This window comes from Hipposideros armiger, unplaced genomic scaffold (genome assembly GCF_001890085.2).
Source record: "Hipposideros armiger isolate ML-2016 unplaced genomic scaffold, ASM189008v1 scaffold_8, whole genome shotgun sequence".
In the NCBI taxonomy this organism is placed as follows: Eukaryota; Metazoa; Chordata; class Mammalia; order Chiroptera; family Hipposideridae; genus Hipposideros; species Hipposideros armiger.
This window is the reverse complement of record NW_017731358.1, coordinates 5,104,031-5,122,721: the sequence shown is the minus strand read 5'-3', so window position 1 is coordinate 5,122,721 and position 18,691 is coordinate 5,104,031. Positions and strand designations below refer to the sequence as shown.

At 43.6% G+C, this 18,691-nt stretch overlaps 1 protein-coding gene across 24 annotated transcripts in view; it reads left to right on the top strand.

The window, feature by feature from the left end:
- The window catches only part of KALRN (kalirin RhoGEF kinase), a 655,970-nt gene that overhangs the window by 371,764 nt on the left and 265,515 nt on the right, over positions 1-18,691 (top strand). For all 24 annotated transcript variants that reach the window (XM_019652336.1, XM_019652320.1, XM_019652304.1 and 21 more), the window contains exons 14-15: positions 5,214-5,409; positions 12,671-12,837. In XM_019652336.1, the coding sequence (XP_019507881.1) occupies positions 5,214-5,409; positions 12,671-12,837 (363 nt within the window). The remainder of the gene's footprint in view (positions 1-5,213; positions 5,410-12,670; positions 12,838-18,691) is intronic.

Sequence of the window (18,691 nt, the reverse complement as noted above, 5' to 3'; positions counted from 1 at the left end):
ATCATTTTGTAAGTTGATGAACAAAAAAACCTTTACATTCTTAGACAAGAAGAATACATGACTATGACAATTTAGTTTATTTTAGCTTTACAGTGGTCACCTATATCAATATACAAACCCATTGGAGATAAAGTAGTTTTTCCCATGCAATGAGATGTCTCTTTAGCTGCAATATGTCTTTTCCGATTATTCACTACTTGTAGGTCAGTGAAGAATACTTAGCTTTCACTTTTTCATCTCAGTAAAAATAATGACATCATAAAACAGGAAGATGCTCATTGTGCAGTTAGTAGTCCATGTATTTCAGAGCATGTCACCACAATAAGATGCCTTGGACCCATCCTCCCACTCTTAGTTGGAATGGGATTGGACCTTAATGTACTCGTAGGTAACATATATGATATATATATATACACACATACATGTATATCACACACACACACACACACACACACACACACACACACACGTTTGCTGAGAGGCAGTATAGCACAGTCATTGAACATATAGTATTTTGAGTTAGGCTGCATGGGCTTGAAACGTCTTTCACCAACTTTACTACTTGTGTGACCTTAGGCAAGCTACTTACTCAGTTTCCTCTTCTGAGAAATAGGGATGAGAATAATAATTCCTAGCCCAGAGTTATTAAGGATTTAATGAGTTAACACATAGAACATTTTTAGCAAAGCTCCTGGCACTTAATTAATAAATACTTAATGCATTGTAATCGGCATTGTTATCATTATTATTCACAATATATTTTCATATAGTCATATGTTTCCATATTTTAAGCAGCTAAATACCCCATCTCATTCTTCTCCATTGTTTCTCTCTGAGTTTGTTACCAGGTCAAACTAGGCAGTCTGTGAGTATTCGTGCAGCTGCTGTAGAAGCAAAGGCATTGCTCTTGCTGTACGGAGGGCAGGTTCCACTTCTCACTGCTGAAGCCCTCACCTGTTCACTCCCTAACGCTGTACTGCAGATGTGTGTCCTGTTCATGACAAAGGCCCCTAGGAGACCAGAGAATTCTCGATAGATTAAGACTACCTTTATACTGAGTAATCTGGCAGTCGATTAAAAAAAAAGATTACCACACTCTTAAAAATATCCTATTTGGGGAAAGCTGTGTTTTCTTACCAGGGTAAATTTTTCCTGGCATTTATATATAGCCACAAACACACAATTAATTTATGCACCTGTTCAAGGAATGCATGATTAATTTAAAAAGTTCATGTGAAGTGAAGAAAATGGAGTTATCATGGGGTTTTATTTTTGAAGAAGAAAATGACAGAGGTTAAATGGGCATTTCTCTGAAGCAAGAAAGATAAAATACTCCCAGAGTAAGTTCTTAGACCAGCCTTATTTATATAATGCCATGGTTAAGAGCACTGGGCTTTGTATGTGAATACTTAGCTCTGCCACTGCCAGCTCTGTGACCGTGGGGGAAAATCATCTGACTTCTCTGTGTCTTAGTTTCCTCCTAGAGTAGCTATGAAGATTAAATAGAGGAAGGTTAGCCAAATGCTTAATGCACTAACTACTTTATAATAAATGCACAATATAGGGTAAAATATTTCTTCATCCATGATCATTATGTTTATCATGATCACCAGCATCTAAAAATTATCTGAAGGAAAGGACTACACAGTGGGATTTCCAACTTTGCAGGTGATAACAAAGGGTTAAGTTGATGGACATAGACCACAGGAAATGGGAAAAGAAGGGGCAGGTATGGAACAAAAAACATCACGAGGGGTGGGGTAACATGTTTCTACATATAAATACTGGGAAAGACCTGGAAAAGGGGAGAAGCCAATGGAGAGGGCTCCCTGAGAACAGAGACCAAGATGGCTGCTGAACCAAGTCCGTACGGTCAAGTTTTGACAGCATAATGCTAGATTTAGTGGATCCTCTGACAAGAAAGTCTTGGGTTTCGTTTTGAAATGAGCCTTCCCATTACCCACCGCCTCTTATTCTTTATCAATTCCTGTTTAGCTCCTTTTCTGATTTTCCTATGGCTGTGGCTCTAGAGTAGACACTTGTTAGAATAAAAATGTTGCCACTGTATCTCTCAACGAGGTCATTGTACCCTAAAACTCCAATTAATTCAGGAGAGAGGGATATAGAAGCCACTGGAGCCAAGAGTGAGTGGGCCAGGAGCTGAGATGCAGCTAATTGAGTGGAAGGAGAAAGCAAAATAGGTTGATTGAAAGCTGAATGCCCCGTGGGCACCTTGTGTTCTATCTTTCATTTGGTTCAGGCCCTAGTTTCTGCCCTGAAACAGATTATTCCAGGTTTCTTTTCTAAATGGTGTTAAATCACCGAATTAATTCCCCAGTATAGCTTTTTCTTTTCACAGTCTTGTCTCTGTATTAGCCAACTAACTCATGCCCCATATTATAAAAGCAGAGACAAAAATCTGGGTCTGAGGGTTATTTCCATACCATCGGGTTTATGTTGAAGGGGGGGGGGACTTGAACAGACTGGGAGGGGGGACATGGGCATTTCAGGGCTATTGAACCAGGGAAAGAGGCTGGAGAGGGCAGAGCTAGCTCTCAGGGTCAGAATAAACCAGCTGACTGGTTCGTGGAACAAAAGAGCATGAGATGAGGCTGGAAAGCTAGGTTTGTTCATTAGCAGTAGGTAGGCTTCAGGTTTGAAAACAAAGTTTTTCTTAAAAAAAAAAAAAATGAGCGCCTGCTGTGTGCCAGCCTTGTACCCCAGAAAGAAGGTAGCAAGGAGGAACTCAATGAAAGAACATTCCTTAAGGAGACAGAAAATAGAAAAGAAAATAACAAACTCCAGTCAACATTAGAAATACACAAATAAATTAGGGGAAAAAAAAGAAATACACAAATTGGACTATTACAAGGCTCTGAGTATCAGCACGTGGAGGAATGGGAAGAGAGTCAGACACAGAGTAAAGAGCTCTTAGGCCCACGGAGGGCAGCTTAGGAGTCAGGCTGTTCTGCTGAGTAGCCCCTTGAAATTCTCATTCTTCAGGCTTCATAACAGAGTTGAGCCGACAGCTTAATGGTGTCAGGTGGTGAGAGTGAAGGACAGGAGAGAATGGGCGAGGAAAGAATATAAAAACACTGGATATAGAATTCTGGACCTATTTCACATTTGGTTTAGATTCAGATTCCAAGACACCAGACCTCTGAGCCTCTGTCTCCTAACTTAAGCACCTCAGTTTTACTCAACTCCTCTTCACCAGGACCCTCGACACTTTCCACTGCACAGATTCCTGGCCTTGGGGCCCCTCTGGGTTCTTCCTGCAGCAGACAGACCCTTCATAGACTCCGTTTGAAGGAAACCAAACAAAAACCAAAATTGAAAAGAAGGCAGGCTCTTCCTTTGATGCTTGCTGTGCTCGTTTTGTGTTAGCCTCTCTTAGTTTGTAGGCAAGTAAATAGACTAAATATTTTGCTTGGTTTATTTTCAATACATTTTCTGATAAATGACTTATAGCCAGCATATATTAAGAACTCTCACAAATCTGTAGTCAAAAGATAAGTAGCCTAGTTTTTGGAAAATAGGCAAAAGACTTAAAAGACACTTTACAAAAGTAGACACACATGGCGAACAAGCATACAAAAATGTGCTCACCATCATGAGTCATCCTAAAACCATCATGAGATATCACTGCACACCCACTAGGATGACTAAATTTAAATAGACTGATAATACCAAATGATGGCGAGGTTGGAGAGCAACTGGAACTTTCATAAGTGCCTATTAGGAATGTAAAATTCCTATTGGGGAATCAACGTACACTTACTTTATGACTCTATAAATGCACTTCTAGCTAACTCTCAAGAGAAATGGAAACCTGTGTCCACAGACAGACTGGTATAAGAACTTTCACACAAGCCTTATTCATAATAACCAAACACTGGAAACAACCCAAAAGTCCATCAGCCGGAGAGTGGATAAGCAAATGGTGGTATAGCTATTCAGTGGAGTACCACTCAGCAGCAGGGAGGAACAGACACACAGTATGGATAAATCTTAAATACAGAATGTGGACACAAGAAGCCAGACATAAAAGAGTACATACTGTACGATGTCATGTGTATGAAATCCAAGAATGGACTAATCTACATCTGTCATGACAGAAATCAGGAAGTGATACCTGAGTTGGGGGGTGGGGGCAGGAACCAACTGGGAGGGGGCAACAAGTGGACTCCCTAGAGTGATGGAAAGGTTCATATTTGGTTTTGATAACCACATGGGTGTATAAAATTGTCAAAACTCAAAGAACTAATGCTTAAAATATGTGTGTCTTATTGCATATAAATTATACTTTACTTTTTTTAATACAGGAAGGAAAAACATATTCCTAGCCCTAGTCTATACATGCCTAGTCATCCTATAAATTATCTCTTATAAATCAGTTATCTCTCTTCTCAATTTAACTCCTTTCTCTAGTTAGAGAATAAAGTATTTTTTCAAAGTTGGATACATTAAAAACCTGTTTTGCCTGCTAACCTGATCCCCTAGGGTTCCCCACAATAAGTAGATACTAGGTTTCCTGCTGAGTCCAGTGGGTCCCATAGTTGGCCTGAATGAGGTGGGGACCCAGACAGTGAAGGTGGTATTTTCCCCCCATCTCTGTATCAAAGATAGCAGCTATACTTTCAATGAAGAAAAGCCTTGCTGTTAGACAAAAAATGTGATCTGGTGCCCCAGACAGCAGCCCCTCATGCCAGACTGCTTGCCGCTCCCATCCCAGCCTGTATCGCCCCAGCACAAGAGATCAGAGTGCCACCTCCCAGCTGCCTCCAGCTGCCCTTCTCCTTCCCTTTGTCCCCTGATGCTCCTGGAGCAGCAGCACTTGATAACTGGGAAGTGTGTGCCACACGTCAGCTGGGATGAGGCCCAGCATAAGGAAAACCGCTAAGCTGGGACTCTGGGATATGTGCTTAGGATGCTGGGACGTACTGCAACTGTTTGACCTGGGTGAGGTTTTTATTTTCTCTCCTTGGAAAAGAGGGTGAAGTCCCTGTGCCATTGCCTTCACAGGGCTGTCATGGGGGTACATGAGATAGCGGACCTGAGAAGCGCACTAGCAAAGTTTTTATTTGATACATATATCGGGTGGGATTATTATCCAGTTCGGGACTTCTGAGCTCCTCTCTGGGAATGATTGCAGAGGTCGTGAAGGAAGTGTCGGATTCAGCAAGCCTGTACTGATGGTCATTCCCTCACAGGTGACAGCAGAGCTAGACGCCTGGAATGAGGACTTGCTCCGGCAGATGAATGACTTCAACACGGAGGACCTGACGCTGGCAGAGCAGCGGCTGCAGCGCCACACGGAGCGGAAGCTGGCCATGAACAACATGACCTTCGAGGTCATCCAGCAGGGCCAGGACCTGCACCAGTACATCATGGAGGTCCAGGCCTCGGGTAGGTGGCCTGTCCCGTCCTTCTTCTCCTGGCAGGGAGGTGATGAAAGCAAGAACACCAGCTTGACTCCAGCGGGCACTTCCACTCTTATCCATTCATTTTATTCCTATAGATACAAGGAACAGCGTTTTGCCTCTGTTTTAAGGAAAAAGAAACTGAAACATAAGAGCTGAAATAACTTGTCCAAGGTTGCCCAGTTAGGCTGTGGTAAAGGTGGGAATAAGACCAGGGCCTCTTGGTGCTGCAGAGAGAATGGGAAAAGTCAATGATGAAAATTAGTACAGACTAAAACAAAAAACAACAAAACAAAACAAAACAAAACAAACAAACAAAAATGGTAGCCTAGAAAAAACAAACCAGGCTGACTTCAAAAGCAGTCAGCCATCCATGTGAATTGTATTCAGTGCGTAAATTTCCACTCTTCTAGCCCCTCCTCCCCTCACACACTCGCCTGCCCTGTCCTCCACCCCCAGGGCTGCCTCCCTGTCTCCTGTTCATGCCTCTCAGAGTCCTGTTTTTTTATCACGCGTCTGTGCATAAGCATAGGAAGTGTTGATAAAAATTTATGGCAAGGTCATATTATTTTATAACTTCTCAAAAAAACATGGCTGACAGGGTGGCCAGTTAGCTCAGTTGGTTAGAACATGGTACTAATAACACCAAGGTTGCCTGTTTGATCCCCGCATGGGTCACTGTGAGCTGTGCCCTCCTTAAAAAACAAACAAGCAAACAAACAAACAAAAAGTATGGCTGAGTTCCCCATGTTTGATTTCTTTTCCTGCTTGGGGTTTATTCACTATTTATCCCTCAAATGCATGAGCCCTGACTGTTACACCCGCCACTCTCTAAATTGTCCTTTGATGCCAGAGCTGGAGAGAGCCATAGTGGTCCCCTGCCCAACAAGTCCAGAAACAACAAGTCACTTGTCTGGGCACATACACCCACTCTCACCCATTGCCCTCCTCCCCAGGTCCTCATTGGCTCAGGATCCTCCCCCTCCAGGAGGAGGCAGGCAGGCTCAGGCCATCAACTCTTTAAAACATCATTGGTCCATGTCCCTGCTGGTCATGAAGTTGGACCTCAGCAATCAAACTTAACTTTAGGGTACTATGTTTCTTTTACTGACCTGAAAGAGTTCATGCCAGCATTCAAAGGAACTTCAGTTCTAACCAGAGGAGAGACATCCTGGCAAATTCTATTCACTTTGGTCTTGTCTTAAATTTTCATTTGCATTGTGAACAAGTTGCGGCTGCCTCTGAGACCCAGTTTATAGCTGTGTAGGCCGTGCCCTGCATAGCCCAGGAAGGGCCTTTCATATTGTAGTCTCTCTGACAACTGTTTTAAAAATGGCAATGCCCAGGCCCCACCCACAGGTAGTCTGATTTAGCAGTCTCTGAGTGGGACTTCGGCATCAGCACAAGCTCCTCAGATGACTCCACTGTGCAGCCAGGGTTGAGAGCCACTGCTTTTCATGAGGATGGTTAAATCACAGCAGCTGATGTCTATGGAATGCCCCAGGACAGGGTCTCCCAAATGTGGTTCCCAGATCGGCAGCACCAGCTTTCCCAGAGGACTTGTTAGAAATGCAGCTTTAAGGGCTCATCCCTAGAACTTACCACATCAGAGTCTCTTGGAGTCGGGCCCAACCATCAGCTTCAAAGCCCTCCAGATGACCTGATGCACCACTGCCTAGGACTGCTGATCTAGGACCTGCCCCTCAGAGTGTGGCCCTGGACCCGCAACATCAACATCATTAAGCGCTAATTAGAAAAGCAGAACCCCAGACTCATGAATCTGAATCTGCATGTTAACAAAATCTCCAGGCAAATCATGTGCACATTACAGTTTGAGAAGCAGGACTCTGAGCTATGGCTGTATCTTTTCACAGCCTTCATAGAGAAGGTGGAGAAACTGTGATCCTTTCTCTGTGATGGGGAACCGTCTCTGGACTCAGGGTTGCACCGTATGGCTTGCCCTCATGATGCTCACGATAGCCGCCCATCCAGCTAAGCCTGGGATGATGAGAGAATGTAGACACAGTACGTAGGACAGAGGCTGGAGCAGAGAAGCCCCGCAGGCATGTTCGCCCTTCATCCCTCAGTACTGATGTGTCTGACAGGACGAGAGCTTGTCGCCTGAAAACCTGCGGCACGCAGGACCAGGATGCTGGCATGACCTTGGGCAAGCCCACCTCTGTCTCAAGAGCCAGGTGTCCATGGCAACAGAAGGAATGCCAGGAGCTGGCAGTCCCTGAAGCCTGCCTGTGACTGGGGGTTGGCTGTGCTTGGCGGCCACCTTAACCATGAGGGCTGAGTGGGTGTAAACACCCCAGGCAGATGGGCTGCCCACCCCCACAGCACCCTGTTCTAGAAATGAGTTTTGTCAGAAGAGGCGTGATTGGCCTCTTTAGCCCCCTCTGCAGGGACTGGCTGTTCCCCTGCCCCTACCTCAGCTAGCTGCTCAGTCTGGCATAGCCCATGAGGCTTCAAAGGGAATGAATTCAGGGGAGCTCACTCTGTCTGCTACTGATTGCCTGGTCTTGCATAGGGAGCGTCTGTCTCATCTCCAGTGTGGAGGAGGGAAGGGCAGCATCACATCAGAGCTGGGGAGTGGGGGTGAAAAGTGGGGCTGGACCCAGGTGGACCTTGCCTCCAGGTGGGACATCAGAGGAAGGCAGGACATCAGAGACTCAGGACTGAGACAGCAAACGTCTTGGGCAGTTACGATGTACACCTAGTGAACTAAACACCTATGTTTGACCTAAAGGTGAAATCAACTGTTGTTTTAGAAAAAGGACAACTAGCAAGTGCTAGAATACTAGTGTAATAGATAATCATTAGGAAGATTTATGGACCCCTTAGCATGCTCGTGTATTATCCCACTGCATCCTCACAATGACTCTGTATGGTTGGTATTCCCATGATCACCATATTCCAGAGGAAGGCAAGACTTAGAGAGATTGGGTCACGTGCTCAAGGACACCCAGGTAGTAAGAGGTTTGGTGGGATGCCAAGCCAGTCATCTTCTCCTACTATACTCTTAACCTCTATGCCCAAGAAGAAAAGTGATCCCCCCAAACTTATTTTAAACATTTATTTATTTTCAAATGCTGTGGCTGGAATCTTTCCAGAAATAGTAAACTTTAAGCATCACTGCCACAGACTCCAAAGATTTTTCACTTAAAAACGTTGCATGAGGAGAGAACTTGAAGCTTTGATTAAACTGCAAAAGCAACATATCCATAGGATATGCAGCTCTTGTCTTAGTCCTAAGGTCAAGCACACTATTACAAGGTCAGATTCCATTGATGAGAACTGTGGCATGACCTATGGAGGTGGTGAGGCTGAATCATGGAAAGTGGGAGCTGGAAGGGACTTTAGGGACCAAGGCCCACCTGCCACACTAGACAGAAAAAGAAACTAAGGTCTAAAGAAAAAGAAAATGGACTTCCAAAGTCAGGCTGTGTGTTGGCAGTGGAACTGGACCTTGAATTCAGCCAGTGTGTTTCCCTGAACTTAACTTTCCAGCAAACACCTCCCAACTTGAGATTCAAATGGATAACACTAAAGTGAAGAAAGAACAATGAGCGAGTGAAGAAATTGGTCCTGTTATGCCTTCTAGTCCTAAGGCTGATATTGAATTTAAGCCAAGACTCTTGCTTTGGCTCGAATTATTGGCATCCAGAGAGATTTAATAGGAACCTGGCTCAATGTTACAAACTCATACCTGAAAATAAGTTATCGAAATTCCCTATTTCCATTTCCTCCTATAAAAATCAAAGTATAAGTCCTTAATTAATTTAGCATGGAGAGTTAAATACCAACCAAATTCTTAATTTTGCTAATTGTCCTTTTTCAAAGACGTTCGGTTGGAGTTATTGTGTTCCTTGTAGCTTCTCAGCAGCATTAAGGCAGGGCTGACTCCCTTCTCGTTACATTCCCATCATCGAGCAGAGTGGTTATGTCTTGCGCATAGCAAGTTCTGAATAATATTTGCGGAATTAATCAAGATTGAACATCAGTGTGGGCGGAACAGATGTAGGCAAAAATAATGGGCCACAAAGAATTTTACTTGTGTTGTAAAAGGAGGGAGAAGGCCTGTGTTTTTCTAGAATGGAAGCGACTCTGGGGTTAATGACAATATGGATCTGGTGGGACCCAAGAGGAGGGGAAGAGAACCGTGATGTAAGATGTGCATTCTCAGCCTGGCTCCATATTTACAATCACCTGGAGAACGTCTCAAAAATACCAAGGTCTGGGCCCCGCCCCTCAGGGATTCTCACTTAATTAGTCTGGATGAGGCCCAGATAGTTTTTTGAGCTTCCCGAGTGGTTTCAATGTATAGCCAAGGTTGAGAATCCTGATCTAAAAACCTGATTAAAGGACTTTGTAATTTCTGAACTGGGCATTGTGCTGAGGCAGTGATGCAGAAAGAGGAGTGGGGAGTGGAGGAGGAAAGAGAGAAGAAGATGTGCTCCATTTGAGGCAGACACATCAGTGTAAAGAATACACAGTCAAAAAAACATGTTACAAGTATAAGCAGCATAGCCAGGAATGCCTAACGCTTACCCTAGATCTTACAGCCACCTCTCCTTGAGGGAAGTAAAGTGCTTCCCCCTAACCTGGCAGCAAAGGAAAGCAAAGTAAGACTTTATTATTAGCTGTGGCCTTGAACCCTAAATAAACACAGTGCCTAACATTCTAGTAACTGAGTGTGGCAAGGAATAGCTTTGTCCCTGGATTGCCAGCTATTGTACCATTTTATCCAGTGGTTCCCAATCTTGTTTACATATTGGAGTCAACATGGGAGCTTTAAGACTTACTGATGCCTGGGTCCCTTCTCGCCCCCCCCACCCCCCCAGAGATTCTGATGTTATGGGTCTGGGGTGTGGCCAGGATATGGTGATTTTTTTCAAGTTCTCTAGGTGAGTCTAATGTCAGCCAAGTTCCAGAGCAGTGGTCTGTGTCCAAATCACCATAGTTGCTAACGATATACATTGAGCAAGCACATAAACACCTGACAGTAAGATTGTATATTTACATTTTATACAAGCCATTCAACAGCCCTTCCGTAATCCGCAATGAATGTTATGATTTCCCCGAGGAAAGGGAAAGTGGATATTGTTTAGCCTACTAAATGCCAGGCACTGAATATACCTTATCTCTTAGTCCTCACAACACCCCACAGAGTTGTTGTTGGGATTCCCATTTTCCCCAGGCTCAGAGAGGATAGGAGACCAGAGACTCACTGTTTACAGGTTGCGTTAGCATGGATTCAAGGCTAAGTCTGTCCTTCGCCAAAGCTCTCAGGTGCTTTTCACCACAGCACATGGCCTGAGCTCTTCCCTAAAGAGGCCATGGAGTCACTGAACAGGTATTTATTGGGTGTTATGAGATGAGTACTATGCTAGGTCCTAAAGATGCAGAGAGGCATAAGACCGACATGACCCTGTTATCAGAGAGCCTGCATTCCTGCAAGAACATGGACCAGCCAATAAGGAACCAACTTCAATGGAAGTGTTCTGAGAGAGGGATGGGTACAGGACATTGTGGGAGCACCTCAGAAAGACACCTCAGTACAACCTTCTTCAAAGAGACTGACAAACTGTTGCATTACAAATATATTTCACCACCTGATGGAAAGAACAAACACATCTTGTTGCATGTCTGAGAGCCCCTAAGGAAGATAGGTAAGCCTATGGTTAGATTGAGAGGAGTAATGTCAACTTCATTTGCTATTGGTTGATGGCTATGTGCCAATTGGTGGGTTTTAACTGGGACTCATGTCAGTGTGTTTGGGGGCAGTGGGTGAGAGGGTGAGTTTCTGTTCTTCCAGGTGCAGCTGGAGTAAGTCTTCATCTTCCTCCCATTCTCCACCCACAACATGATGTGTGGTTGACGAGTGCAGAGGTGCCGTAGGCATCGTCTCCACCCATGCTGTTTCCTGTGTTCATCTCACACAAAGCAATCTCAAGCGAGGTAGATGAAAATGAAGGGCTTGAGTCTCAGGGCAGGCTGCAAGCCTCTTCTGGATGATGTCCTCAGCAGGTGACCGCCCCCTTTAGATGAGTTACTAGGCTTAGAGAGCCGATTTACATGCAGTGTGGCAGGGGAGAGCCTGAGCTTTCCATAGAAAGACGCTTTTCCCCAGCAGAATGAAAACACGCTGGGAAAAAAAAAATCTCATCATGGCTGGAAGCAGGGATGAGCTTCTACAGATGGATCTTAAATTACATTTTCAGGAAGTAAACATGGGGTCAAGGGTCATCCCATTTCGCTGAGCCTTGCAGAGGTAGAAATTTTGGTATTTCTTCTAATTTTTTATTTCAGCCAAGGAAATGCTCTACCTCATCCTCTTGGTAATTGAAAATAGTAACTAGAAGGAGGTAACTGCCAAAAGAACAAGCCGTTCTTTTCTGTCTCCCACAGATATTTCAGGAGCCAGGACTCGAAATTATGAAACTGACAGAAAAAAAAAATAAACATGCAAAGATGCTGAAATTATTACCATGCTACACCAGAAAAAAGTTTTTCCTTTTCTCACTCTCCCATATCATCCTTATATAAAAACACTATTTTTGCCTCTACAGAAATGAATTTCTTTTAGCATGTACAGACATGCCTTATGCTCCCCCAACTGTAGCCTGCAGGTGTGTTGGTGGTTAGCAGTGATGTCGTTCTGATGGTGTGAGTCAGAGAAATCACAAGTCCCCCAAAGGGGGTTTATGTGTTAGGTGACCATCCATTGAGATCGGTGGGCTCCTTTGGACGTCATCCCCCTCTGACCAGCTAAGGAGAGTGTGCCTTTGGCAGAAGTTCTCGAGACAGGATCCTTTGGACTTAGTTTTGTATTTCCTAGTATGATCCAGAGGGTGGCTTGTGAATATTCTGGATGTTGGCAGTTCCCCCAGCAGAGACTGCCCAGTGCTGTCATGTCTGGGGAGGGACTTCCAGAGAACCACCTCTCTCTAAACCCAGTTGGTAATAGGGAGCTGATCTATCTGTTGAAAAGTTATTCCCAGGCAAAGAATCAGTTAATCCAAAAGAAATGGCATGGTTCAAGGATCCCAAACGAAGCTGGCTGTATAGCAATCCACCCCTGGCTATAGCAATCTATCCAGGTTCACAGAGGGATATGCAGAGGTTGGGAGGGTGCTGATCCCATTCTGGCTGTTTCCAAATTCCAACTTTCAAATGCATATTGAAGGAAATGTAGTCTTTACAGCACTACCTGGTTTTTGTCTACTTTTTTTTTAAATCAGGAATTGAGTTAATATGTGAGAAAGACATTGATCTGGCAGCCCAGGTGCAAGAGCTACTGGAGTTTCTCCATGAGAAGCAGCATGAACTGGAGCTCAACGCGGAGCAGACGCATAAGCGGCTCGAGCAGTGCCTCCAACTGCGGCACCTCCAGGCCGAGGTCAAACAGGTGAGCCCGGCCCTCCCACCTTCAGCCTGGGCTCCCCGCCTACCTTGGGCCTGCTCCTGGTATGGGGGAAGGCACACACAGCCACAGGTAGAACCAGACTTGAGAAAATTGGTAAGTGAAGGAGTGGTTGTACTCATTTCTGAAAACTAGGTTGCCAATTATTGCATCTAACAAGGCAATCTAATGGTACAAGGGCTTAAACCACAAATGCACAATTTCTCCTTCATAACAATCTAAGGAGAGCATTCCAGGGCGTTCCCAAGTTGTCCTTGTCACTGAGTTCTTTTCTCTTCCTTTTTACCCTCAATCCCAGCACACAGTTCATGGGAAACAGAAATCCTTTATGAATAACATATGCAGCTTTTAGAGCCAGGTCGATTAATTTGGGGGCCCTGTGTGCCTAGGACAGTGCCTGACACCTAGTTAATAGTAAGTAGTAGCAGTTGCCTCATTTTTTTCAATGTGTGTGTGGTCCTGATAAGAAAGTTTTCTTTCCATAGTAATGTCAATTTTAAAAAGAAAAAAAAAGTTCTTATGTATATGAGACATTATACTAGCCATTTTTCTAAGGACATACCCAGATCTCTAGAAATCTCTAGGAACGTACAATGTTCAGTGACACATTTTAAAAATACTGCGTATTTATATTGTGAACAGACCGGGAATTATTAGCATAATGACTGGGGATTTCCTATTTAGACAAAGTGAGGTTGAAAACATACAGATATAATTATGGTGACATTTATTGCTTGCTGTATGCCTTTTACACCTATCTCTTGTCAGTTTTCACAACCATTCTCAAAAGCAGATGTTATTCCCCATTTGGCAGATGAGGCCACTGAAGCTTAGAGAGGTCACCAGGCAATGATGGAAAGAACACACCACCATCCCCCTCCACAGGTCCAGGGGGCTTCCTGGCAGGGCAGACGCCACAGCACTTCAGCGTTTGCCCCCTCTCCTCCACACTCTCCCAAGCAAACCCATCCATGCTTCTTCTAGCCAGAGTTGCACCCAGAATATCCTAAGCAGAGATACATCTTCCTCTTTTAAGCATTTCTTTTCTTAGTGTAGTGACTGCTAGAGCATTTAGATATAAGTCTATTAATTTAGCCTCGGGAACAAACACATTATATTTGATTTAATTATTGCATGGTCCCGTATAGTCAAGATATTCTTTACTAATACCTGTGCCTTAGTTATTATATTGATATTTATGGTAATGGGCAAAAGTGTCTTGTCTCCTCCCCTTCTCATCCAATCAACGCTCAGCCAGAGCCCACACACGCTGTGCTCAGGAGCCATCTTCCTCTTCAGCACAAGTGAGACGACTGAGCCCCAAGCAAGGCTGGATCCCAGTGCTGTCATCTAGGTTGCTCTCTATTTCTTTACACTGGGATCACCCCCTGAGTCCCTAGAGAGAGATGTTATTCACAGCACAGGGTGGAGATCCTAGCAGGCCGAGCAGTGATGAGTATACAGACCCTGGAACTCTGGGCAGTAATGATAGTACTGTCTTTTCATCTAAGAAGCACTGACTCATGTGTGATCTCATTCTAGGAAAACAGGCCATAGGGGAACGTGGTGTATATTTACTTTGCAGATGAGGAAGCTGAGGTACCATCGGGTTAGTGCTCCTAGGCCCTCTTGACTAATTCAAGCTGAAACTTGAGCCAGGCCTCCTAAATCCAAGGTCCTATGATTTGCTTCTGCAAGGCCCCGTCCACCCTGGGGTCAAGAGAAATAGAGAAGCCCTCCAGCAGGACGCTGTCTGGGATTTTCTTGGCCTCCGCAGCCTCACAGCTAAGAAGACAGGCAGGCATGGCTGGCACCTGGCAGTGAGGGTGGCACCTGATCAGTCAGTGGGCTCCAGCAGGGTGTGGGAGTTCTCCTCCGCTCTTCGTGCTTGGTTGTTTTTGTTAGTGGAAGGTGGCAGGATTGATCATCTGAACAAAACAGATAACAGGAAAATTATTCCTATTTGACTTTGAAATGAAATATATCTAGTTTTGCTCTTGTTCCTGGTATTTTGTTTTTTTGCTCCAGCGTTCATAGTAGAGCCAACTCCCTAATTATATTCTTCTTGACTGATGGGAAAATGGAATGAATTTTCATCCTCCAAGTCTATGTTCTGTGTAGGATGAGGAGCTGGCATGATGACATATAGTTTGTCAAATAGGGAAGTAGGTCATCTCTCTGTGAATAACCCAGGCTTGATTAATATCTGTATACATTTCCACTCAGTATTTCATGAGTTGGAGGTAAAAGAAGAATTCTATGGGGGTGAGAAAGTGGCTTCTCCCCACCATGGCGAGAAGGACACACAGTGGGATTGCAACTCAAAATAGCACCGGATTGCTCGAGTCAGACTTAAGGAAACCTGTGAGACCTTTGAGAAGGACCTCGGCCCTTGGAGGCACCAAAGAACTGCGTTCAGTTAAGCCACCAAGCCTCATTAGGCAGACTTGTTTTCCTCGTCAGTGTAAAGCTCTTTCTTTAGGGAGTTGTCTGATCCAGTTCAGGGAAGGCATTTGGATTTGATGGAAGTTAGTGGAGCAGGAAATATTGATTTGGAAGCTGTTGACACTTGGAAAGAGGGAGTTAATTTAGATGTCAGTATTGATCAGTGGGGCTAAATTTAGACACTAGCTTGAAAGTTTCTTTTTTGAATATACTCTCAAGAAAAAAGAAAAGAAAATGGACACCTTAATTGCAATGCCATTAATGGGGACAGAAAGGGAGAGGACAATAATGTGTAATGGCATTAGAGCTCTCATAGATTGAAGGTTGAGATTTGGTCATGATAACCTTCAGTGTTGTTACATCACAATCATATAAAACGGAAGCTTTGAGGAGTGATGATGCCATAGACATTAGACTGAAATTTATTTTCAAGCATTGAGGACAACTGAAATTGATTACTGCAACTGATTTTCTTTCTGAGGGATTACCTAGAACTTTGTGTCTAAGATAAATGGCCCAAATGCCTCCAGAAAAATGTTGAGCCTTGAAGGGCAATCAAGGGAAACCCTTCTCCTGATGACAGCCAGGGCCCTAGACCACCAAGATGCCCTCCTTTCTTCTAGAAATATAGCTCAGATTATTCTCCAGACCCCAGAGAATGCTCTGATTGCTTTCCAGGAAAATCGTTACTCTGGTAAGAATGACCTCACGTAATTTAGGAAGATTTGAAAATCCTACTTCATGGGCATAAAACTAAATGCATTTCTATACGTATCCCTGCATAGCCGCGCATTTAGCAGAAAACAGGCTAACGTGGATTTATAAGATGTTGGGGCTCTAAGCTAGGGGGAAAGAAATCATTCTTATTTGTCTACTAAAGATATTGACTTAAATTACCCCTGTGGACCAAATACTGGTGAAAATTTGCATATGATCAAGATGGACATTCAAAACAAAAAAGAAAATATTGTTCTGCGTTCATATTCCTGTCGAGAATACTGTGTTCAGTTGGGTTCACTGTACATAAAAATTAGAAAAGAGTTGGAGTAGATCCAAAAGAGAGGCAACCAAAGGGTCAAGTACAATCCATTTGTTTCAAAATGGAGATAATGAAGAAGACACATGGTCACAGTCTATAAAATCATAAAGGATGAACACGTATGATCTCATGAATCATGAAGTTTTAGGACTAAGAAACACTGGAAATGTAACAGGCTCCCAGGTACCATCTGACAGGTTAATGATTTTCCCTGTGGCTGGAGTTTCAGAAATGACTGTGCCTTGTGATAAGTCATCTGCAGTGCAGGCCTTAGAGTCAGTGACCTTGAGTGCAACCTCATAGCTTTATTTTCGTGTTGACCTAGAGAACACAACCATGTACAAGCAGCTTCCCCAGCATACATGGTGACACAGTCCAGTTGCCCAGCTTAGACAGCGTCGTCGTTTGTGGACATCCCACATCCAATTCACCAAATCCAGTCTTCTCCTAACTCGGGGTCGTCTGAGCTTCCTTCGCCTGAGGAAGCAGTAGATCTCCATCTTCTGTTCTCCCTCTCTGCTCTGACTGAGTGGAATTCGTGGCCTGAAACCCCCAGAAAAATACTCTCCCCTGCCCTCATTCCTACAAAGTTTCTCTGGTAACCTATGGTTTAGGGTCAGTGTCTTAATTTTGAAAGAAGTACGGAATGTTAGGGCTCAAAGTGACCTTCAAAGATCACCTAACCTATAGGTAAACTGTTGCCTAAATGATCGATCCACATAAAATGTTCACTTTACAGGTTACATTCTATGGTTTGCAAAATACCTTTGCGTTAATTATTTCATTTCCCCTTTACCCTGTGACTTAGGCAAGCAAAGTGTTACTGTTTTACAGAAAACTGAACCTCAGAGAGATTCCATGTTGTTCCCAAAGTCACACAGCTCAAGATTAGTAGGACTAACATTTTCTCATTTTTATTACAATATTTCTTCTACTATTTTGCAATCATTTGGATGCTCCCAGAAGAATGAGTAACCAGTTTTATGAACCAGGAAGGTAAAGAACAACAGTGATACAAAATTATACCAACAAAAACTGTCATTAATCAGAGTACAAAGAATGATAATAACACAACAGCTAAGGTATCTATTAATACATCACATCAGGAGGCCCAGAATATGCCAAAAAGCTCTACAAATTCTGGGACAAAAGTTAGTATTCCTAAACTTTTTCCTCTTCTTATTGTGAGAGGTCCAAATAAAGAATCGTAGCATTACCTAGCTTTGCTCCAAAACTAAAAATCACCACCACCACCATCATCTGGCTTTACCTATCCCAGTACGTTGCTTTCACCCTGATACAGAAAGTTAAGATACTATGACCCTAACTTTACAGGTGAGAAAACGGAGGCTCAGAGGGGTTAAGTGATTTTTTCCAGGTGGGAACAAGGCCAGGTGTTCTGCTTCAGATTTTGTCCTCTTTCTGCTCTATCCCAGTGCTGCTTCTAGGGCTGACTCAATCATAGGGATCAGTTCCACCCCTGAACGTAAGCCATGAGTATAAACTACCAAGCATTTTTATCTTCCTAAACTCAAATCTCCCAATTTGAAGTCCTGGAATGCCTTTATACACAACATTTGGGAAATAAAAATGAACAAGGATGTCAAGGATATGGAATGATTAATGAAACATGTGGAGACTGAAGCCTATAATATTTCTAAATGGAAAAGCTGGTAAATGGGGATCCCACAACTATAGCAATAACTGGTTAACTGATGTTGCAGCTGGCTGAAACGAGAGGAAAATATTCCAGCAAGACTTAGGAGGCCCAGAGGGAGTCAGATTGCTCCTCAAGCATTGATTTGTGAGGTACATGGAGAAAATGTTTTTCTGACACCCTCAATTAAACCTTGAACCAAGAAAAATGCAATGAATCATGGCAAGAGGACTTAACATAGCTCAAAAATATACATTGTGAATTCCATTTTGCAAAGAGATGAAGCATTTGGGCATGCCATCCTTGTATGCATGTACCCAGACTTACAGGCAGCTTCTGGAAAGCATCAGCACTTCTAGCCAGCCAGCCACAGAACACCAGTGGTTTCAGAGATGTCACACATACACTCGGAGCAGTTATTTCCTGCAACTAATTGCTGGGCAGATTGGCATCTCTCCCACAATCTGCCAGACTGGCCATGAATTAGCATCTCAATGCAGATAGCCCAGCCTCAGTGGGATTTCTGCCCTGATGTTATTCATGCACAAAGTAGCATCAGTCATTTTCTGCCCAAGGAGGAAATTTGCGAGATGCCTATGAGGGTTATGGAATAGTATTTAGTAATTAGTATTTTTCTAATTATTTAACGTAAGGAAGTTGAGAGGAGAAAGAAAACAAAATACTCTGAAACAGATTGT